The sequence below is a fragment of the Xiphias gladius genome, chromosome 21 (genome assembly GCF_016859285.1).
Source record: "Xiphias gladius isolate SHS-SW01 ecotype Sanya breed wild chromosome 21, ASM1685928v1, whole genome shotgun sequence".
NCBI lineage: Eukaryota > Metazoa > Chordata > Actinopteri > Istiophoriformes > Xiphiidae > Xiphias > Xiphias gladius.
In genome coordinates this window covers 12,682,957-12,708,088 of record NC_053420.1, presented here as the reverse complement: position 1 = coordinate 12,708,088, position 25,132 = coordinate 12,682,957, and the positions used below count along the sequence as shown (strand labels likewise).

The following is a 25,132-nucleotide window of genomic DNA, read 5'->3' as shown; positions in this document are numbered from 1 at the left end:
GTGTCACACCATCTTTGTCCTTCCCTGAGAACAAAGCAATTACTCTTTATTGCCTCAGGATGGCCATTTTTCCCAGAAAAACTTTGGAGTGCAGTATATTATTATTATTCTCACACCATCTTGCGCATTAAGGTAATCAAGACCTGTTAAACTGAAAATATGTAGTTTTAACCAGGAGATATACACATTACTGCTTTATACATTTAGAAGCAGTATATTTTTATTTTTCATTTTGGTCCCACTTTCCGAAAAGGCACCATTTCTAAAGACTTTATAACATAAACTGCCTGCAACCTAAAAGTTCTTCCTATTAATGGTTTATAATTGTTCTGTAAAGCATTAGTAAATGATTTATTAACCAGTACTAGAGGCATTAATTACAGCTCAAAAACCCTTTAAATAAATGGTGCCTTATCAGAAAGTAGTACCGCAAGTTTTGCTGCTTTCTACCTGTTTAAAAGTGCAACTGACCATTTGTCAATGGCAAGCCAACTAGCTTCCTACGTATACACTAGTAACCGGGTTTTTCTCAAAAGGACAACTATGATCACTAGCTAACTAGCTAACTTCAGCCCTGTTCACAAGTAGCATATAGACTGTTAAGAATTTCCTCATTGTGTCGAAGCTGGTCTCGGATGCTGTCAGAGTTTAAGCTAATGTTAGTAGCTCTCCCCTGCTCTTTATTGTATTTGGGCAAGTGTATACTCATGCATGCCCAGCCAGTGTTACCAACGATAGCGCTTCTGTTTGCCAAACGCATTGGTCAGTCCTCATCCCAGAAGCCTTGTAATGTTAAAAGAGAAAACATAGGCTACAATTTGAGGCAAGGCACCATTTATTTAAAGGATTTATAATGTTTGGCTCTAATACTGGTTAATAAGTCATTTACTAATGCTTTACAGAGCAGTTATAAGCTATTAATAAGAATAACTTTTTGGTTTCCAGGTTGTGGAAAATCTTCCTCCAGCATGACAGACCCTCCAAATGGACTGTTTGACCACATCTGGACAAAAAATAATTTATAAACAGCTTATTAACATTTATAATTACAGAATTGATGGATTATTGTAGAAGCCTTTATTAATTATTTATTAACGTTTATAGGTGACTTACTTTTGCTGATGACTTATTACAAATTGAGAAACCCATTGCCTTTTATTAATGAATTACTAATGTTTGTAACTCCAGACTTGAAGGCTTGGAGGGAATCTTTCTTATGAATTTAAGTGCTAGCAAAGTGTCATGCTGGAGGAGGATTTTCCACAACCCTGCAACCCAAAAGTTGCTTTTATTAAGGCTTATAACTGATATTCAAAAATTAATAAATTACTTATTAACCATTAATAAAACCATGAATTAAAGTGTATAAAAACTTTATAAATGATGCCTTATCAGAAAATAGCAAGCAGTTTGAAAGTATGACCCAGTATGTAAACTAAGCAGCGAAACACATTATGCAAGGGCGAAATAACAGTCTGAATTTAAATTTTTTTCTTTATCATTCATGAAAAGTTTGGACTAACTGGATTGCTGACTTTGTGCCCAGTCCGTGCCTTATAGCATGTTATCATATCTGTAGCCATCAAGTCCACATTTAAGAACCAAATTTTACAAGACTGTTGTTTTAAAACGAGTCAACAAGAAACAGTAAAAATTCAGCCGGAGGCAGTGATTTCAACCAACTCAAGGTGCTAACATTAGTTTAACCTAAAATGTGACAGCAACAGATTTCCTTTCAGGTGGCAAAACTGACAGCTGCTGGCTAGAAATGAGGAGCCTTTTGTCTACCCCTGTTTAAAATCATGAGCTCATTGTTTCAAAAATGACTAATTTTGAGTGGTAAAATTGCCTACTTTATCATTTTTAACTGCATCTTGTGCTGTGCAAGAACTAAAAGCTTGACAGGCATTTCAACAGTAACTTCCAAACTGTCAATTTACAGTACCTTTACACTTTTGGTCCTGTTTTTTTTTTCAGTTAAGGCGCAAGTACAGTCACTTGTACAGTTTCACAGCTGCTGCAATAACAGGCCTGAGCAGATAACCTACAAACTGTACTTACTTGGAAACATTGCTTAATGCACCAGTTATATTTTATGGTAAACTGCCGGTATTTACCTTTATAATTCTCGGCAAAAATTTCCCTGGATCTATAACAGGGAATAAATTATAGCTTGTTTATTTCATCTAACTCACCATCTGCAGCTGGTTGAGAGAAGTGTGAGAGAAGACGTTATTTCTATCTCACTTGATAGAAAGTGAGATGGAGGCCTGAGAAGTGAAGAAAATGAGATAAAAGAAAGTACAAGTCAATGATCAGGGTTTTCAAAGTTATAATTCTTTCCATTCAGAGCCGAATGGGACCAAAGTTGGAGACTCTGAGGATTTATAATGGCTGAGCACTGATTTTAGCCTGAACAATACCAAGATCATATTTCAAATGACAGGATGAAGGATGAGGAATCTCATAAATCCTCTTAGATGTTAATGGCCTGTGCGTTGTTCTGAACTCCTATGATTCCTTCACAGCTCAGTAATGCCTTGGCCCACCCCTTAAGAAGATTTTGGGGAAGTTTTCTTTAACCTTTATTTCTGTAGCAATTTACGGGGCATGAATGCCCTTTTTTCCGATTCCGGGTGCCGACCGGTGCAAACACAGTGTTCTGCTGAAGGTCACAGAGCTACTCTGATAGCGCAGGGATTACAAAACTACCACTGTTTACTCAAAGGCAGATCATGGTCAGGAAGTACAGTCTTTACACCTCAGGATTTCCCAAAGTAGATTTTGAACTGTAAACCCTTTTACCATTTCTGTCACCTCATTAATTATGAGTTAGGTTATTCCATGATAAGAACATGACCAATAGCTGTAGCTCCTCCAATTCCTTCAATGCAGTTCCATTGAAATTTAAATGTATTCATGTGAAAAGACATTGACTATATTATACAGGGACTAAATCCCCAAAAAATGCTAAATATTACAACTGAGATAAGACTTCATACCTCACCCACCCGGATAATACAGGTCTACTTTAACAGCTCAAAGAACGCACTTGTTTTGTCAGCTTGATGCTTCATGACTTTTCCTAATTTTATAAGAGTTGCCTAAAACATTATTTTGAACTTTTGTCAGCTACATATAATGCAGGATAGATATGTATATTCTGTAACTGCGATTGTTGCTGACAGTGTTTCGTACACAGTTCTACCCCTTGCAGTCATGAGTAGTTCTGTACATTTCTTTGTCTATAAATGAAGTTTTGGCAAACAAAAGGAATATATTGTTTGTGCTTAACTTTGCTTAATTTTGCAACTATTATTCCTCTTTTTTCACATAAACCATTGGTGTCTACTTGGGGGATTCGTCTCTGCTATCTCTTGGCTTGATCTATATTTTTTCCACTGCCCCCACACAACAAGAATATCAGGCATGCACCGCTTTTCCTGCCCACCCATCACTTTCGAAGGCTGTTTTTTTTCATTGTTGTGAGGAGTGTCAGAACTGCATTTTAAATGGACTGTGGGTTGAAAAGCAGGCACGGTGGTTTGAAGGGTGAGCCTCTCCTGTAAGCACTGGTATTTATGTGAGCGAAGGATCAGGGAATTCACTCTGCCGGTTGAGGAGAATAACAACGACTCTGGGTATAATCAGTTCTGCACAGCCATGGCTTGTTGTGCTTTAATATGGGCCGGCAGGGTGGATTTTCTGGACTGGCAACAAAACCCACACACACAAGGCTAAAATGTTAGCACACAGATTTATAGTATACACAAGAATATTAAGTAAAACATTTCTACTGTAGTTTTCAAAACCTTGGCGCCAAAGTGCTTTGCGAATACACAGGACAAATCAGTTAACAAAAAGTCAGCAGGAAAAATTAATAGATCAGTTTAATACCTGAGATCCAGGAGTGCAAAAGCATGTTCATCTGTAGCTTTGATTGTGATACAGCTACATGGGAGATCTTGCCGAGTATTATAGTAGCATAGCAGACTTGCCCAGAGCCTTATACATTATACGTTAAAGTGCTTCTGTTTTAAGATCAAAGTTCTCCGGTGGTTCACAATGTAAACACCATTTTCAGAATGTTCAGCCCCTTTATTTGAGGCTATAGGACGGGGGGACTCAAATGCAAGTCTTAAAAGTCCACTCGTCAAATTTCCACAGTGTTACAGGCCCAGAAATTAGATGGATTAAGCAAATGCTATTTAAGTCCTAAAAACTCCAGAGGTTTGTGCACAAACACATTATATTTTAAAATATCCCGCATTATATTATTCTTATATACACATACTCCACAGTTCTTAGATAGATTCGTATTTGATGATGCTGATTCTATTGATTTTACAGTTATTCTAGTTATTCTGGTAGTTTGATGTGACACCTTCAGCTAACCTGGTTCTTAACTCTAACCTCTGGGGACAACATTTTTGAAAATTTTTCAAAATAAATTCTTCAAAAATGGCCATTGTTTGATTGCAGCTGAAGCCAACTGGTCTCATACTTTCCCCAGTCAAAATGAACATGGATTTCTTGAGTCTACTCATGTCTGACCCTGGCCAGTGACAAGGATTTTGGATATATCAGTAAATGATTTCAGCAATATGTTTATTCAAAGTAATAGGACTTGTAAAATCACCATTTCTCAAAGATACTCTTAGCCGTTAAGTATTATCGGCATAACAACAAACCATTGACTGCATTGTTCAAAATGGTTTGTTGTATTCAGGTGTTGTATATCGATACTGCGTCAAAATCAGTTGGCTTCAAGTCACACCTGGCATTACAACGTAACTCAAAGGCAGCTCGAGTGATTGCCTGTTATCAGATTTTAATTTATCTGTGGGAAAAGTGTGAGTTCTGCTTAACAGAAAAAGAAACACTTAAGCTCCAACACGCAGGCAGAGGAGAAGAGAGTGGTAGCTTCTTTCAACCCTGTCTCCTAGAAACTATGTTTTTATACAACAAATTTTCTACAGCAAATACATTTTGTAGGAATTGTGATTGTGACAGGTTCAGCAGGAGTTTTCTAAATAATGTAATGTTGTTAATATACAAATTGGGCAAGTCGCAAAAAATGTTGATACTTAACATATCAGTAAAATGTTTACGGACAACGTCTTGGGGCACCTGCAGCACTTGGTTAAGGTTAGGCGAAGATTGTGGTCTGGTTCAATACAAATAAATTCACACTGACTTCAGACGCAACGTGTTTAGCTACGTTTAACAAAAACACAATCTCTCCCCAACCTTAACCACAGTACTTTTGTTTCCTAAATCTATGGGACTGTGAACCCCTAAATGTCTTTTGAGTGTAATTTAGACATTGGATCACATCTGCATCTTGACCGTACCTGGATTTATTTGTAGCTATGTGTGACTGGATTGCTATCCAATGAGACAAGGAACAATCTCAATCAATGCAGAGAAAGGTTTCCCTCTACCTGTGTTTCTAAACTCTGATATTACAGAAGATATTACCATCACCATCATTTGTGCTTTTATTTCATAAGTTCTGCTTGCATTTTTGTTTTGCTACAGCAAAGCCTCAAAGTCAAACCTCAACCTTGGGATAGTAATCCAAGGGCAATTATTAAGTTTCAAATTGGCTGTCTATTTCAATCTAAATTAAAATTCCTATATTGCAGCCTTTAGGTTTATGGAGCAGCAAAACGGAAAAGTAATCACTTGACCCTGGAGGTGACAGAAAGTTAATCACTGTGCTTTCCCCCCAAAATCTCTGGTTTCAAAAGATTTGGAGAAATAGATATAGCACTGATATCACTGCAGAGACTTGCAGAACCAAGCAGTCCAACCTATCCTCTAAAATGTCTCTCGGCTCTGGGATAAAAATTACATTTTAGACTATGGGAAATTAGGGTGGATTAGATTTATATCCAGCAAGGTGAAAAGTGAAAAGTGCATTTGTTATTAAATGGTCATCAAAGAGGGTAAATCTCTGCGAACAACCATGTGTTTCCCATTGTAAATGGCAACATTTAAAGTCAGCTTCACCTCCATTTTCCCTATTTGCATTAGGGTATGGCTGACAGTAAAATTAATGGTGAAGTTTCTAGCACTTACTCTTGATCCAGCATTCTCAACTGAAAGCAGGGGAATCACCCGATACATTCTTAGCAGTATTATAATAATGGACACTTTGGCCTGTTAGCAGTTAAAAATATAAAAGGTTTTTCATCATAACTCTTGTCTTTGTACCCACAGGCGGAGCTTTCTAACAGCTATAGGTTTAAACCCTGACTGCTGAGCAGCTCAGTGAAATGTGTGTGGACTTTCATGTATTCTCCCAGAATGCCTCATAGCTGCCACACTCCACTAGTCATGAGCCAAAAAGCAAGTAGGTGGTGGCAGGCTGCCCTGCTGATCTCACTGCACAGCACTGTGAGATCTAGCAACGCTGTCACCCAGCTCAGGCATCCTACAACTGCGAGACAGCCAAACCCGAAATATGGATCACAGAGGCTGTGTTATGGGATGCCAGCATCATAGGGGACAGTGGATGCTGGTTAGGGTAATGATACTCCCGGTCCTGAGGGAACAGGGTTAGACTCTCCCAGACTGACTGAGTAATAAAGCTATGCAAATTTCAGTGCGCTACTCAGCATTTTGATTGCTGGAGCCAGTATAACTCACTAGAGGGCAAAGTCTTTGTGAAAGTAGGGCATGAAAGTGCTTGAGATTTATCACTCAACGTATCAAAACACTTAAAAACACAAAACACTTTAATATCTTCAAGAATAGCTGTTTATACAAAGGTCATGGGATGATTATTTCTTTAAAAAGCTCCTTAACAACTTTACTGTCATGGCAGCAAACATTTTTAATGGAACCTGTTTTTTCCTCCCAAGTGATAAAAGTCTCACTTCAGCATGAACTCTTTTTCAGATCAGAAGACGTAGACCCACTCCTGCCACTTTAGTGGCATCCAGTGATCAATCATCACCTGGTAAGGCACTTAAATACAAACACAAACACACACACGCACACAGACGCAGACTCATTTTATCACATCGTATCAGCCTGACTCTAAACTTCATAGAGAATTCTGTGTCATCAAGGCTTAGGTTTTATATATGTTGTTTCTGCCATCATTATTCCTGGTAACTGTACTCAACAAGTTCATTGCTGGGGTCTGAGGACATGGTGACATTGCTGAAATGACATGGGATGGGACAAGAAACACAAGTGGCCAGATGATCATACAGGTTTTAAAGAAACCTTTGCGGTAGTGAGCGTTCAGACACAAAACAGCCCCATGTTAAAACCACACAAGGGGCTGTGCTGGTGAGGGCGTGTTGCTACACATATTGACAAGGCATTAAATACAATCCAGGATGTCCTGGTCGAGTAACATCTCTCATTGTGACAGTGAGAAGGTTGTAGAATTACAGCTTTCACATGACAAAATAATCGATCAGAAATGTGCAAGAGCCAGCGCAACGCCAGGATGCCAGATGTCATTGCATTGTGGTCTGGCAAAAGGTGGCCAGGTTCAGCGGTTTTGCCGGGTGACCGGCGTGCGAAATAGGCCTTGGAGGGTGTTCGGTGTTAATTGAGGGGCTGCAAGACCCTAATTAACACCAACGACCCCGAGAAGTCAATCTCCAAATTAACCAAGTTATTTTCTTTTTATTCATATCGTAAAATTAATTTTCATGTTTAAATATTGAAAGGTGAGGAGCAACACAGAAAGTGCGACTGACAGTGAACAGGCAGCTGATGTAGCCTACGTTTGTGCTGCAGCTGCTGGCATTGATACCGTACAGGAAACTGTACAGGTGAAATAACACATTCTGAACTCCGTGGCTCGGCTTTCCCTCTCCTCATTTGAAAAACCTTTATGTTTTATATGAAAAAGTTCTTAACAGTCCTTAAATCTCGAAACAAAACAATATGCGTAGAGATTTCCTAGTCCGCTGCTAGCAGCTCCCTGGTGTCAGAAATGCACACGAGGTCAGTTAACAGTTAAAACCTGGTGTCCTGTCAGATGATTTCAATAATTAATGAGGGTATACAGGCTGTGTGTAATATTATGCACGGTTTTGGAGAGCAGTGATGTGTGCCTGTGCCCTCGAGCCGGACTGAGCAAGAGGAAAAACTTGTGTAGAGCGCGTTTGCCTGCACGTGTCACTGTGTTTTTATCTGTTTCTCTAGCTTTATTTCTTTCTGTATTTCTTTTAACATTTATTTAGTACTTTTCTGTGCACCCTTACAGTCTTTGCCTGTGCTGCCCAGCAGCAGCTCAGAGCATATTTGACTAGCCCACTGGTCAGGTCACGGGTTGGGCAAAGAATGGATTTAGAGATAATGGCAGGGAAGGGGTCGGTTCCAATGCTGAGCTTTGCAGGTGCACGCCAGGTTTGCAAAACCATAAGAATGCAAGAGTCTTGACAGAGGATGAAGAATGTCTTCCCATGTCGTAGCGCCACCTCCCTGATTGTCATAGTATTGTCAGAGTATTTCACACACCGTGGATGACCCTTAGTTTTGTTGCTGGAGCCCGCTGTGTTTGCACCCTTGTTGTTTTGACCAAGTTCCCTCATTTAGTTGATTGAGGGGGTCTTCATTTTTTTCTTTAGGCAGGGCTAAAGTCAATCTGAACTCAGTCTTTGCTGTAACATATTTGGAAAAGAAAGAAATTGTCGCCCAATATGTCAGTTGTAAACAGACTGGATTCCTGATTCATCTGTAACCAACCTCAGGCCAGTGAGGGATTATTACCACCATTTTGATTGTGGCCATTTTACATCATGATAAAGTGGTTTAGATGATCTGGCTGAACTGTTGGCTTGTTTTACAGCCTGCCTGATCATACAACTGCTCGTGTTATCTGCCCCTTTGGACTTCATTGTTTTGTGTCTATGCATTTACTTTGGTGAGTAGAGTGTTGTAATAATCAATAAAAATTATTGCCAGAACCACAAAAATAAGAGCTAAATTGTATTAAAGTCTAACCTAAGCTCACCTAACCCTTGGCCCAACCTAACCTTAACCTAAAAGAAAGTCTGAACACTAAAATAACGGCTTAACCTTGTGGGGAACATTTTCAAGAGTCACAATATGTTTCACGCACCTCCAGCCTTCTTTTGATTGCTGTGATGTTGCATCTCAACCTTATTATGCAGCAGATGAATCTTCCTGCTGCATTAGAGCAAAAAAACAGCCGTGTGCGTGTGTGTATGTGTGTGTCTGTACGTCTGTGTGTTTGTGTGTCCTCTCACTGGATCGTAACGATCAAACACAGCAGCGCTCCTCCGGAGAGTTATCCTGCTCTATGAGTCATCCATTGGCTCCCTGCTCCCCTCCCTGCCTCTGCTACACTTTGGTGTGTTCAGTGTATAGTGTGACCCAGTGTAGAATTAAGACATGATCAGCTGGGAATACAGGGCAGAGAGAGTAATTTCTCTGGGTGAGAAAACAGAGGTTGGTATTCTCTGTTTTCTATGAATAAATAAAAGTGGATGTGTCATTGAGGCTACCAGCAGAGACTGCCATGTCATTTTCTTTTTTAATTACAGCATTTTATCACCGAGACTTGACATAATTAGTGTTTTTATCTTGAAAACAACAGTCTTTCTAATTGGATATGATTTAAATCTGGTGTCTTTGCCTGTGATCTGTTTGCCTAATGTGCGTCTGTGTGTCTGTGTGTGTGGGTGTGATTGGATGTGCTTGTTTCTCTGTTTGATTCGGTAACTGAACACCGAGCATGTAGAGTGTCTCAGAATCAACTTTGATCTCTGCATGAAGGTGCAAAGAAAACCCTCAACAATCCTCCAGACACATCCTCCCGAGGCAAGAAGAGAGAAAAGAGAAAGAAGAAACTTAAGAGACAAAGAGGAGAAATTATGTGTTAAGTGAAATGAAAATGTGAAGAAAACTGAGAGAGAGAGCGTAAGAGATTATAACAAAAGAGGAAGAGTGCTATTTAATAGATTCTATATTATGGTGTTACGCTGTTCTTTTGAAGGCCCATTTATCTTAGATGTTTTAAAATTTCATAAATGTAACAACATAAAATTTATCATGAAAATACAGTTCTTTGAGGTGAATTAAGATTTAAGAGATTTACTATAAACAGCTGATGGTCCACAGCACAACAGTGAGGAAGAGGCTAAAGATGGCGTTGGATAAAAGCAGCAACATTTCGGAAAAATAACAAGCGATAGTCCAACAAAATTAAACAAGTGTCAGGACGCCCCCCCACTAGAGTGTTTTAGGTTTAGGTGAGGTTTTCTTTCAAATGCATCTCCTATTTTATTGGTCTTTTTTAGATGAATCACTATATCGGCTTTTCATTACTAAACAACTGCATTTACTTTCACACAGCCTGACATTCAGCGCTGTCTTCAGTTCAATAATACGTTCAGTCTGTTGCAGGTTCAGACTCAGTTCGGTTGAGTAGAAAACTAGCCTATGCAAGCACTCCCCATTAGCTTAATAGCTCAGCAGCTTTTTATTATTGACAAAGTTATCAGATTATGATTGTTTTTGTGGCTTTCATGCTCTTTTAATATGCCTTTAATGAGGAGGTAACGTACTCTGAACCACAGCTGAGCTGAAAACGAGGATCTCAGTCGCCAGCTGCTAAATGCTGCTGTTTCCGTCGGTGCCAGTGATGATTCAGTAGAGTCAGTTCACTTCAAAAGTTCATTGACAGAGATTCATTGGCACATGTGCTGAACACGTCTAGCTAATGGCAGGTTGTTGTTCACAGTAAAAGTCTTTTATTGGGCCATTCATTCTCGATGAACCCAGATGCAACCTGGGACCCGAGTCAGACCGGATCCAAATTATACTCCATCTAATTGGGTTGGGTTTGGTCTCACGGGTCTTGGGTCTGCGTTTCAATATATCTAACACCTGAAAGGATCTGAATGGATCTGAGAGTACTATTAGAGAAAATCAATACGCTAGGTAAAAAAAAGGAAAAAAAAGTATTATTTGGCTAAATTACGTACAATTATTTCTATAAATTAGATTTTGATGCATATAAACAATTGCTTGTGAATCTGTTCTTCTTATTTACATCTATTCTTTGCACATTATTACTAAATTTCTGCCATTTTCAAAGGTTGCTGCTTTTCACTATTGGTTTTCTCTTTCTGTTTGAGTTGACTACATTTGCCCAACACTCTGGTTTATCTAATAACGGTTTGGTTTTCTTTACAATGCGTATTACAGCCTCACGGAGCCACTAGCAGGGCTGTAGACTCTTTTCTTGTTTAATTCAGTGGCTAGGTGGGCTCCTGCGTCCCACTGTTAGCTTGTGTGTGTAGTGTTAGTGCTGTATGTCTTTCATATGTTGGTCTGCTGTGACCTGTCTGACGTGTGTCTGTAAAATTGACTTTACTTGATATTTGTAACTGTAAATTGGAGACCAGATTAGTTTCCCCCTGTGGGGTTAATAACAATATCAAATCTAGTATAATTTTGCTATCTTGCCCTCACCAGGGTGGTAATTACCGTAATTAGGCCAAGATACCCAGAAATATTTGGGGAATAAGGCATTAAATATTGGAGAGGAGCTGTGTGTGCTTGCTTGATTTTTTTTTGTTTTTTGTATGAGCTCGTACTTAATCTCACACTGGTTTGCACCTCGCTGTGTGTGTGTACGTGTCTTCAAAATGAGAAATTCTGAGAAAGACAGCCATGTCACGGAGAGATTTAAGACAGAGATGAAAAAAAAACAAAACAAAATTAGAGCCAGAGACGAAGGGATTGACAGACCAACAGAGGCAAAGACAAACATCAAATCGGACACAGAGACACAATCGGAGACCGAGACAGTTACAGTTGTGTGTGTGTGAGGGATGAGGATGTTCTAGATAGCAGGGGGATGGGGAGGAGTAGATATGATGATGAGGGAGAGGAGCTGCGCTGGTGCAGTAATGGTGTGCCCCACATCAGACAGACCCCTGCATTATTTAATGCTCCCCAGATTGCTCTGCCCTGTGGGCTGTGAACCCCAACAGCACATCGCAAAAGCATCCACAGATGTACAGACGACTGGGATGCAGGCTGAGGGCTAAATAATGAGGAAGCAGGAATTGTGTTAAGAGTGTGCTTGATTTGAACCTCCTCTGGAGAGGAGGCTGGCTTTGTGGGACGACTCATGTCTTTACTGATTCCTTGAGAGACAGACAAAAAGACACCTTTAGTGTGACAAAACAAAGCACAACAAAGACAGAATATCTAAATGTATTAAAGTATATGAAACTATTAACTTTTATTTTGTTTTTTATATACATATAAGATGGGCAGAGTAATGTTTAAATCGAGCCCTTTCTGAATATGACACTGACAAGCATCACTTTTATGTAGTACCCCCCCTGTTTCTTTCTGTTTCTACTAGAGGTGAACAAAAGAATTGATATCAGTCTATTCAGTGTCCTGATCCTTCGCCGCATCTTGTTGCCACTCTTGCACCAGTGCTGCAATATTTTCTGTTATGTTGCTTTTTCTCATGATTGCTTGCTCTATGCAGTACTTCCCGGTCCTAATTTCAACATTTCCATTCTGAACGTAACAAATAGTAAAACAATTTACATTTTTCTTTCTTTCTTTTTCTTGATGAGGAGTTAATATCTGTGTTTGGAATATAGTTAGTTGCTGGGTTTTTTAAGGTCAAATAAGTGGGACGTGAGGGGGGAGAACAATTATTTGAAATTTTTAAAAAAGGAGCCACGTGTTATTTGTGCAAAAAAAGAAGAAAGCCAATTCTTTTTTTCCCTCAGTTTCTTTGCCATTTGCTTCACTACAGTAAACAAGTGTAAAAACAACAAAGATAAAACAACCCTTTAAGATGCATGAGTGACTTCAGTTTCTTTATTGTTTAACACACGGTTCAAGGGTTTTCTTTATTTTGCACATTTTTCTTCATCAAATGCAGTTCAGCAACTATAAACTGACACCAGCTATGGAAGGGAGCTTATCTAGAGTCAGAGGATCTTCTCTGTTCTCATCTGGCTTTGAGCCAGACAGTCAGTCAGCTGGGAGTTGCAGTTATAGACTCATCACTGCTGGAATGGCTTTTTTATTGGCTCTTTCTCGCATTCTGGGCTCAATACGCAGGCAAAACAATCTGAATATCAGCCACGTGAAAGCCATATGTTACGTTTCTTGACCCAAATGATATTTCAACCATGTCTACCACTCGTGCTGACGATAACCATCACGTTGTTTGTTCAGATGAAGCCACAGCTGCTGTTTTTGTCCTCAGTTGCACTGCATTTATCCTAGGCACTATTTTAAACATAAAATTAAAAACTGAGAACACACGTGATAAATATGAAGCTACAATTTCATCCCATCTATGGTGCAAAAACATGGCTAATTATCATGTCTGCAATTGCAGAATTTTCCAGCTTACTCTTAGCTCATCTTTTCAGGGTCAAGACACCCTTCCTACACAAGACAATTACAGTATCTATTTTGACTGTTTGACATCACAGCAGGTGTAAAATTGTTAGAGCTACTTAAGATGCCGTGATTCTGCAATTAAAACTACCATCATCCCTGCAAGTGAACTGTTTATTCATATCTAAAATTAGTATCTTTATTGATCTTTAACTTGGTTTTTACTGTAAGTTACAAAAAAATAGTAATAAAATTAAATCTTAAAACAACAACAAATGGCTTAAACAGCTACAAAAAAAAGAGTAAATATGCAAAGCAGATTGTAGCAATGACTGAAAAGGGGTAGACTGAAGCCGGAGCTCAGTACACCTACCCTTATCACAAAACTGTGTACAATAAATACTATGTACAAGCAGCACAGTCTAGTTTTGCATATACATATTCATACACATGCATCATGCACATGTAAGTGTGAGGATATCCTGCCGAGAAGAACAACAGCATCAGTCGTTTCAGCAAAAACCCCAAAACAACATGTTGACATTCAAGTGACAAAGCTTCCTAGTGGCTGTATTAATAATGTGGGGAGCAAGGGAGGAAGACAGGCGACGTTAATATAGAGCAACTACAATCCACGCCGGGGGGACGTTGGGGTTAATGGACAGGTCTGTTTCCAGTTTCAACCTGACAGTCAAAGCTGGTTTATTTTAAGCATGACCATGCTTGTTCCCTGACCCCATGCAAGAGGATATTATTGTAACCATGATGACTGATGTCCTTTAACCTCAACAAAGTACTTCTTTACAACCAAACCATGATCTTTTTTCCTAAATGTTACCAAGTTGGCTTTGTGCTTAGACCCAACCAAACCTTCACCATAGCATCATCACATCAAAAAACTGATCTGGATACTGGTACATTGAATACAAACATCATATCAACAGTCATAAACAAACAAGAAGCGACGTCATGTACACAGAGTGGGATGGGATGTCAGGCTAGATTGTTCCATTGGTTCACCCCTTTTATTGAAAATGCATTTATTTTTTTGATTGTGTCCTCACACTTAATGTTTTATTATGATATTTGCTGTCTTTTTTTTTCCTTCTTTTTAAAACATGTTGACACCTGTTTCATTGACGTACAAAATGTTTCATAACAGATTACATTTAGCTCTGCTGGGATGCAAGTCAAAGTTCAGACTGACAGGGTTCGATAACTGTCTGTCAAATACCTGTTTATAAATCTCAAGCTTTACCCTGTGACTTGAAGGACAGCCTTGACGGGCTCATTTCCTGGAATTGATTTGGAACGAAATCCATATTGGTCGTATGAACCTTCTCAGTCTTTCACAGTCCTGCAAGTTGCTAAAAATAAGAACCAGTTCCAAGCGTCACCATAGACACGTGCAGCATGAAGATGAATGCTTCCTGATATGACATTTCATGGTTTTCGAGTCAGGCTTTTATAACTCCACTGGGTTTGTGTTTGGTGCAGAGTGAAAGAGTGAGAGAGCGATGAATAAAGAAACAAGCACATCACTGACATATTCTTTTAAGTAGGAATAATATATACACATGCTCGCTGGCGCACACGCACACACACACACACGCACACACACAGAGTGCCTTCCTAGTGCCTAGGGATGCTTGGGTTGCCAAGCAACAAGGTGGTGTCCTAGAAAAAAAGTTCCTAGGCTGTAAAACAGAGGGTGGGATGCGGGTTCAACACAGTCACTATTGATCACAGTTAATGGATTCACTGTACTCCAGTCAGCTGATTTTTTTTTTTCTATTTAAGTCCTTTTCTATAGGGACCACAGAGTCATGTTTCACATATTGATGGTAAAGCTTTTCTTGATCCTGTGGGAGATATATGAGCTTCATATGTGTGTGTGTATTATCAAGTCAGCGGTAGTGGAATGTAACTAAGTGCATCTACTCAAGTACTGTACTTAAGCGCAAAGTTGAGGTACTTGTACTCTACCTGAGTATTAATTTTTCACGCCTATTTATACCTCTTTGTAATTATATTGTACTTTTTATTCCACTACAATTATCTGGTTACTTCAGAAATTAAGATTGTTGTTGTTATAAATTAAACTACGCGGTAGTATGTACATGCAAAAATAACAAACTATTCCTGGGTCCAGCTTCTCAAATATGAGGATTTTCTGATTTTTGTTTCAATCATTTTAATAATTTGTATTTATTTTCACGTAATTTTGAGGTTTGCACTGTTGGTTGGACAAAACAGGCTTTTGTGAAGCCTCAACCAGCTACAGCAGTAAACTGCTGCTTACACATTATTGTATGACTAATAATAACCTAATGATATATAATACAGTAACACTCACAGGCACTGAGACAGTTTTCTGCATTGAGTACATTTACTTTTAATACCTGAAGTACATTTTTCTGATTATCCTTAAGTACTTTCACTTAAGTAAAATTTTCAGTGCAGGACCTTAACTTGTAACGGTATTTCTACACTGTGGTATTAGTACTTTTAATTAAGTAAAGGATCTGAGTACATGCTCCACCACTGCATGTTGGTGTTTCTTTTGTTCTCATAAACCAATAACCTCTACAGCTGTGTATGCACACATTGCAAGTAAAACTACCAGTATAACACTGTAAAAATACTCCACTACAAGTAAAAGTCCTGCATTCAAAATGTCACTTAGTAAGTGAAAATGTGAAAGTATTATCAGAAAAATATACCTAGAGCAGAAAAGTAAAAAGACTCACTATGCAGCTAAAATTTGCTCTGTCAGTGTTGCATTAATATATATTATAATACTGGATTGTTATTACTGTTGCAGTAATATCAAAAAACTTAATCTAAAAAGTAACCACTACCTACAGCTGCCACATAAATGTAGTGAATTAAAAGTACAAAGTAGCATAAAATTAAAAATACTCAAGTTAAGAACATTAACCTTTTTACCACTGGCTGCTTTAAGTAATAATAATCAACTCAGCTGCAGGGTTCACTTATTTTGCTACACACTTACTTCCCTTCAGGGGGTTTGTAAAAACAGTGTTTTACTGTTTATTTGTCAGCAGTAGTTGGCTGTATGCGTGGGTTTATTAGGAAGTTGATGAGGGTGGATTAGCAGCCCCTTTGTCAGCGGAAATTATCCAGACAGTCTGTTTTTATTCATAGATGATGGTGGGGAATAGAAAGTAAACTACTTCAGCTCACAATGCCTGGTAGAAACACCTACTGCAATGCTGTGTCAGAAACCGTCTGGCTGGAGGTCACCCATTAATCCACTCTACTCTGCTCTGCCTGGACTCAGGGCCAATCCAGCGACAGTACTCTGACATACTGAAGAGAGCAACTGGGCTAATAAAAAACATTATCAAGACTGCACAATATGTGGGCCCCATGAATTTAGTCTACCACATGTAGTCTGTATGTACTTTAAATCTCTTATGATCATAGTTCTATTGTGTATGGAACATAACTGATTATTTTCTTTTATCGCAGAAATAGATGAAGATCGTCTCCCAAACCAGCTGTACAAGGTAATCTAATTCCTGATGTTTTACAGAGCTTTTTATTTCTAACAAGGTTACAGAATTATGTGAATTCTGTTTTTCTTTTGTAGATTAGCTCCATCTCTACTAGAACAATCTTTTCCATCTTGGTGCTCTGTGCCCAGCTGATAAGCGATGTTGATGTTTTATAGGCAGCCTTGCTGAACTCCCCTCGACAACGGCGAAAAGGGCAAAAGGGAACTCCCACAATGAAAGGTAGCGTCAGTTATCATCCTTGTCATCATCCCTTATGTGATGTTGGCATTTTATGTGTGAGTTCACACTGATGGTACCCATGAAATGGTAAAGGTCTGAATTTTTACTGCTATTTCTGCTCATTTTAATTGGACTGAGCTAAACTATACTATATATATAACTTTTAAAGCTTTACTTGCTGCCAAAGTGCAAAAATTTTAAAAAGTACTGCAAAAAAAAAAAAAGAAAAGAAAACTCCAGTTAGACACCATAAAGCTTTTTTCTGCAGATGACTGTCTGCAAGGCTACAGCTACAGTCACACCCTGTAACGTCTGATATTCTGTCTTTTACAAGAATCCTGCTTGGCCTCATTTAATCTCAAACTGTCCCTCTTATGGCTCACATCACGGAGGTCTGGAGAAGATGAAACACAAAAGCTGTTTGGAAAAGGCTGGTACCGTTGTAGCCGTTCTTCATAATTTAGATCAGTCTGATTTTAGCAGAGCGCAGGCGTCCATGTTTTCACAGTTGCAGGGACAACAAAGGGGTTGGTTGATACAGTTTGTGAGCAAGTCAAACCAAGCTGATATTATAGCTAAATGAAGTGGCATGTGACCATGCAAGTCAGGTCAAGTCAAATCAATCACCCCTTATATAAAAAGGCCCATAACAGCAACCGTTCCCGAAACAGCCTGTCTAAGAAGAAAAGGAAAATCTCCTGAAAACAAAGATGTCAGCCCATAAGCGAGAAAATGTGAGAAACGCCACAAGATGTAATCCAGAAAGATAGCCCTGTACTGAATCAAACATAAGCATGCCCACATTTACAGAGGAACAGTTTTTGGTCACTATAATCAGTCTTTTTACAGTTGCTGTGTTTCTATCCCTCCATCATAGCTCAGCAAGGAAACACTGTCCGGGACCTGCACACTCAGGCTGCTGAAGCTTCATAGAAACTTTATAATACATTTTTGCCCTGAACATGGACTGTAGATTTTGTTCCCCATCACTTACACTGGAGGAGTGATTACACAAGAAGAAAAAAAACGAAAAAAAAAAAACAGTTTCAGTTCGAATAATAGGCCTGCAAGGATTGTTTGAAAACAGATTTTAAAAATGTCAACATATCCTATTAAGCTATTAGTATGTCCAACTTCCAGCTTCAAATTGCTCCATGTTGTCAAATGTCAGGTAACTTGAATTTATTTGATGAGCTAGCTAAGCTAATGATGGAAGTTTGTTCTACCTTGAGCGTCCTATGTCAGCCACGGAGTCAGTCAGGGTGGCACTTGTCACAGCGAGAACTCATTATCGCATATTTTCTGCGAATTTCCATTTTTTTTTTAGCTCAAACTGGATCCATGTGAGATTAGGGCACTTAGGGTCCCGCACCACCAGACAGCCTGAAGAACAAAATGCACACAGAGCCCTAGAAGTGTTGCAGTGCCGGACATTTGTGTAGGTTCTTTTGGTCGCAGCGGTGAAACTCCAATCCAATTTTAAGTGTCAATTTCCACTTTATACGAATGTAAATTATTTTATGTAGAGTGTGTGCACTAAAACAGAGAATCATTTGAAACTGAAGCAAGGGAACAATAATGAGAAGATAAGTGAAATTTGGAGCTCTAGGATATTTATTCATCAATTAGTTTCACAGCTAAACAGCTCAAAGTGTGATGAGTCACTGCTTAGACGAAACCCAGGCGATAATCAGTGGGCTTTAGTTTCCCACTACGTGCAGATTAAAAGTAATAAAACCATGGCTGAAGGAGGTCGACGAAGACGATTAAACTAATCGTCTCCAAACTTTGATGTATCTTTACTTGCCCCCTCACTACAAACACTGCAGGTTGTTCACCAAATCTTGCTGGTTTTTTAAAAACATGTTTAACCTACGGAACAATATTCTTTTGAAGTGATGGATTTCACGCTGAAACTCCACCTACACTGACTCTCCTTCCTTCCATCTCTCTTTCCTGACTACCATTCATAACCCTTCTTCTCTCCCACTGGCTCTCTTCATCTCACACCACTTTCTTTTTCTTGCTTGTCCTCTTTCTCCCTCCATATCCCCAATGAGTTCACGCTTTTGACTTTCCACTTTAACTCCACTATTCCTACCAAATCCACTCTCCCCCCTGTTATCTTCTCGCTCTCTCCCCGTTAACTCTTTACTCTTAACCAACTTTATTTTTCCTTCATTTACATCTTCTCTTCCCTGCTCGTCTCTCACCTCTCCGATCGCTACCTCCCTCCTCCCAGAGCTGCAGTTCCTGGTAGAGCACCATCTGTACAGGCAGCAGCAGGGAGCTGCGGACGAGTGCTCCTCAGAGAGCTGCCTGTCGGACCGGCCCAGCCCCGACTCTGTTCCCCCCGGGGAGGAGCTCCCACACGACGATGAGGCCACTGCGGAGGCCTTTGAGAAACTGCGCTGCCAAATGGAGGGTACGTTTGGAGACGGTGAAGAAGAGGATTTTATTGCATGCTTGCAGTGTTGTGTCTGCCTACCCCACACAAACCTCCTTGAAAATCTACTACTGATCAAGTTCATGTTTTCCCTCTAGACAGTCTTAACCCATCATAGATATAAGGGTGAGGAACTGTCTGTCTGGACTTGCAACTGTTCCTTTACTTATGTAAAGGTACCAATACAACAGTGAGAGATGATTAGTGGGGTAGAGAAAAAGAAGTGGAAGATTTGCTACATGAAATTGTAAAGAATGTGGGCTCCACCCTACCGGCCGGCCGAGGCCTTTCTGTGTGGACTTTGCATGTTCTCCCCTTGCCTGCGTGGATTTCCTCGTCAAGGTCGAAAGACATACGGGTTAGGATTATTGGCGGCTCTAAAATTTCCCATGGGTGTGAATGTGAGCATGAATGGTTGTTTGTCTCTGCATGTAAGCCCCCTCCGCCCGCCCCCCCTGAAAAAGCTTATGCAAAGCCACATTAAGGATAAGGAGTGAAACCAATATAGCTAATTAACATGAGGGAGGGGTGTAGAATTAAGAGAAAAGGGGGTAAAAGTAAAGCTTAGAATGAGGTAGGAAGCATTAAAATGGCTGGAAGGGATGTATGTGAATGCGGGTTAGGGTTAAAGAGAAAGAGGGGGAGGAGGGTAAGTGAAATAAAAGGATTGGAAAGGGGCATAGAAAGGAATGCTTAAAGACAGAGAAGATCAATACCATTCTCACTCTAAATATGTAGCATGAGCCAGCAGCTGGTTAGCTTAGCTTAACAGGAAGATTGGAAACAGCTTGCCTGGCTCATTCCAGAGGGAACAAAATCCATCCACCGGCACCTCCGAAGCTCACTGCACATTAGCACGTTACAGCTTGTTTTTCTTTAATCTGTGCAAAAACCAAGGTGTAAAAATATCAGTTCGACATTTTATGGTGGCTATGTGCTGGACTATTTCTCAGCCAGGAGCAGTTTGCAGTGAGTAAGTAAACACAAAGTGTAATTTTTTAAAATGGAATTTCAATTTGCTCTTTTACCACTAAATACATAGTCACACAAATAGTCCGGCACACAACCCTCATAAAATGTTGAACTGTTCCTTTAACTCCTTGGTTTTCTCACAGGTTAAAAAAATCAAGATATAACGTGTTATTACGTGAACTTTAGAGGTGATGGTAGGTGGATTTTGTTAACTTTGGACAGAGCCGGGCTAGCTGTCTCCCCCTGTTTTCAGGCTTCATGCTAAGCTAAGCTAAGCTAACCAGCTGCTGGCTCAAGCCACATATTTAGCGTGAGAATGGTATCAATCTTCTCATCCAACTCTCAACAAGGAAGCAAATAAGCGTATTTCCTAAAATGTAGACCTATTCCTTTAATGAAAACGCATTTTCAAAGTGCCTTGGCGGATACTCTCTCGTCTCTGTGCCACATTCTTTACCTCTAATAACAAAAAACAGAGGTCAGCTTTTCAGCTCGCACCAAATAAATCACTCCAATAGCAGGTGAATAGATTGTCACAGAGTAGAGCACATACTGTTCACACACACAGTAATTGCCCAGGACTAATGCATCATGCGTGGACAGGGCTGTTTTTCTGAAGCAATGGCGCCTGAGTGCCAAAATTTAATTTTTGTTAATGCTGTTGTACTTCCATTTTAAGTCACTGGGACACAGATGTTCTTTGTGGTGTAAAGCCTTGAAAAAGGGTCACAAGATGTCCATGTTTGTTGGGGTTGCTCTTACGTTGTAGAGGAGCTGCAAATTAAGTCCTCGGGCCAGATGAAAAGAGCAAAGAGGAAGCTGGGGGAAACAAATCGATGACCATTAACACCAGTCCAGTCGAGTGTGGCTTTCGCTTAAAGATCAGCCTTTTGAATTCACTCAGCATGAGTAAATAAATGCAACTGTAAATCTCAGGTGGCAGGGATTAATGATAAGCAGGGAACTAGTTATGTACTCTAACATAATTGAACAATAAACATGAAACCTTAGCATTTTTTTCCACAGCGCTGTATGATGACGAGGAAGAGTGCCATCTCTCTCTGGTTTGTAACAGTATATCAATAACTATCTAACCCTCCATCTCGTCCCTCCATTTGTCTGTCTGCCCCCTGCAGAGTTCTCGAGGGAAAGTCTATTAGAGGCTGCAGGTGGACTCGAGTGCCCCCTCTCCCAGGAGAAAGAGGATTGTTCCAGCGTTGCCAATGTAGCAGATCCCTCATCGCAACAGAACGACGCACAAGCAGGTACATAAGAGTCGAAAGAGCAACCACAGTTGTGCAGGACTCTTTTGCCTCTCACATCTCCTTCATCTCCTATTCCCTCAGGGACCCTTCGGACCTAGAAAGATTGTTGTTGTGACCTGTACATTAAAGTGATTTGGGCATGATTCAGACATGATTCAGACATGAAACCAACATGTAACATTGCCATCATGTCAGACTTTTGTAGCTTAGCGGCACAAATAAACCTTGTCAAAAGATTAAGTTTTCCCTTCAAATTACGAAAAGCAAAAGTGTGAGTGTGAGTGGATTACAGAACTTCTTTCTACCTGGCTTTCTGTCTAACTCTCCACCACTGGTACAGCAAGGCCAGATGCAATAATGTATATAATGACCTTGGTTTTTATATAGTTAAACACAAAGCAACAGAAAACACAGTGTAATTTTCTCTTAATTTGGAGAAACAACCATACCGACGTTGTTTACCAAATTTATTTATTTATTTTTTTGCTGGGCTGCAAGACACCAGTCAGATCCCTCAATGGCAGCCTCATCTCGCTCTTTCTTATCTCTCAGTCTTTAATGTCACCTTCTATATTTTGCAGACACAAAAGCTGCCGCATCCAGTGCGAGTCAGCCGGCAGAGGAAAAGACAAAGAAATGCAGCCTGGAGAAAGAGAAATAGAGTTTTCTTCTGCACAACACAATGCTGCTCAGTCGACTCAGCCAGCCCAACACAATGACAGAAGATTGTGTCTGCAGATCCACTTTTTAGAAACATCAGGGCAAATACAGTATATTCCTCTACAGTCAGGCCTTAGTTACCACCTCGAGAACAAGAACAAAGGTTTCTACACTTATTTTGTGTCAAACATCTCATGTAAAGGGACAATTATTTAATTATATCTGTTTTCTATTGCTTCCCCTGCACTTATCTAAAACTAAAACTAGCGTACTGTATGTATGAACCAAACTGGGAGTTAAGATCTAGTTAATGGGACAGTCTTTTCCTGTCTCGTTCACACAATCATTATCATAAACTACCACAACTCACATGCTTAATGTCTGTTTGAACGTTCAAAAAAGGCAGCCAATTTTATATTTGCAATTGTTTTAGGCAATTTTCATCATTAAATATGTGCCATGACTTCTGCAATTATTGTTCCATCTCAAAACAATAAAAATGCATTGGTACCTCATAAATAACTTAAATAAAAAATAAATTCAAATTCACTTTGTCCCAGTGACCAAGATACTCAGTCTTAAATTAGTGGACAGTATATTTGGGTTGACTGACAGTTTAAATGCATAAATATATGTTTACCATACTAGATTGGACATCTACAAATGTGTCCCTAAAGTCCAACTGAAATTAATTGAAAGTTTTTCTCTGCTACATCAGATAGAGCTGCAACAGTTATTTGATTCAGTTGTTAGTTGATCAGCAGAAAATTAATTGGCAATTATTTTGATAACTGATTGATAACTCATTCAAAAATGCCATAATTCTTTGGGCCCCCAATTTTAGCATTTTTATTTCTCTGTATACATCATGGTCTATGTAGATGGAGAATTTAAATTACAGCCAGTCAAATGGCTTCATTTCAAACCACATTTGCATAACGCAGTAACCTTACCGTTGTATCATGGGCAGTTAATGAGAGTCAACTCGCAGCCTGCTACACAACATGAGAGACTCAGACTCATAACAAAAACCTACATTACCTTTCCTGCTAAAGTCTCTTTCTTATCTAACTTACAAACATGAACACATATCTTCTCCTGCTCCTTAGCTCGTAGAACGAGCAACCAAACAGTCACCGGGGAAAAGTGCACTGCTGACATCAGTTTGCAGAGAAGCTGCTCAGCTGCAGCACAGTAAATAGCGTGTAAAACGTACCTATAAATGTCACTTCAGTCCAGTTAGATGCTCGTGGGATCTTTACTCTTGAGTAGCACTAACAACACACTGTCTGCCCGTGACTTGTCGACTATAATGTAAGTTTGTTTGTCTCCCCTTGTCCTGCTAATCACAGACACAGCACACCCCCAGCTGCTAAGAGGAAAAGGAATAGTTCTGATATTTCCCCCAAGACCTTTTTTATCTTCTTCTTAATAATAAAAATGTACTGACAATGCATTAAAAAACAAAAACGTGTTGACATTGTTTTTGACTGTAAAGAGGGATAGCTAAATGTGATTTCAGTTGGACTTTAATGTTTGATTATCTTGGTCATATTATAAATCAAAGATGCTTTTATTCCCAAAGCATGGCAATGAGGACGTTATTACTGGTAATATCTCAATTAATAATAATGATATCATGTCTTGTTAGAGTAATGCACTGAAACCCAGACCATTATAAGCCAAATCATGTGGTTGTAAATCTCTAGCTGACAAGCAGGGTACTTTACAGAGGATTGTGCTTGCAGAACCATTTGCATATTTTTGATTAAAAAGGACAAATCCATGTCCAGTGAATAAATTGCACCCTCATTTTTGACACTTGAATGCATTGGAAAATCTAAATCCTGGTCATAAAACACCTCCTTGCATGGCACTTTTTTCTAAGCGTAATGTCCTTACTGGGTTTCATTTTTGAATTGGAACTAATTTAAACAGTGAAACAAACATTTTAAATACCAGACACAAATTGTAATTACTGGCGTTCCCTTTTATTTCTAGTTTTGTATGTAACAAGAGCATCATCATCAAAGTCATCGCTACACTATTACAGTAAATGTTTGTCATTTCATTTGTTGTCTGTATCACTGAAGTGGCATTATTATGTAGATCATGTGACAATCCTTCCCTAACCTTCACATTGTTCTTGGCATGTCTGAAAGAAATTAAACAAAAGAATGAAACTGAAACAGAAAACTAAAGTCACCCTAGTATTGATGTCACTTTAGCAGATTAATCAGCCACAGTATGAGCAGTTTATCTACCGGTTGCCAACAATGGCCGCTATGTCCGCAATGAACAAGAAAGACGGTAAAACATTCCTGTGCAAGCTTTTGTTTTCTTCTTCTGCAGTGTATTTATGGACCACGTAATGTTTGTTCTGTTTTTGAATGGCAATAGTGTACTTTACATGAATTCAATCTGGGGAGCTTTTGTTCCAGTTTTACTTGAATCGATTGATGATTACATCTGTAATCTAAATTTGTTTGATACAATAAAATGTTTAAATTGGTGATTAGGTGTTTTTCTTTTACATTAATCTAAGCATCCATCCATCGGTGTCAGCATAATGTCTGCTCTCAACTTTTTTTTTTTTTTTTAGAAAATAGTCATCTTGAGCGTCCAAAGCAAAGGAAACCATGATCTGC

At 39.3% G+C, this 25,132-nt stretch overlaps 1 protein-coding gene across 2 annotated transcripts in view; it reads left to right on the top strand.

The window, feature by feature from the left end:
* Positions 1-24,919, top strand: part of LOC120807001 (protein phosphatase 1 regulatory subunit 1A-like) — a 30,667-nt gene extending 5,748 nt beyond the window's left edge. The window contains exons 2-8 of one of the 2 annotated variants that reach the window (XR_005709774.1): positions 6,907-6,967; positions 16,876-16,913; positions 17,078-17,141; positions 19,384-19,566; positions 21,696-21,824; positions 22,406-22,647; positions 23,837-24,919. Coding sequence is in view for 1 of the 2 variants with exons in the window: in XM_040158597.1 (XP_040014531.1) it covers positions 6,907-6,967; positions 16,876-16,913; positions 17,078-17,141; positions 19,384-19,566; positions 21,696-21,824; positions 22,406-22,485 (555 nt within the window). In the remaining variant the exon portion in view is untranslated. Of the gene's footprint in view, positions 1-6,906; positions 6,968-16,875; positions 16,914-17,077; positions 17,142-19,383; positions 19,567-21,695; positions 21,825-22,405 lie in introns of both variants that reach the window. The other variant, XM_040158597.1, reaches the window with a different exon arrangement.
* Positions 24,920-25,132: the final 213 nt, after the last annotated feature.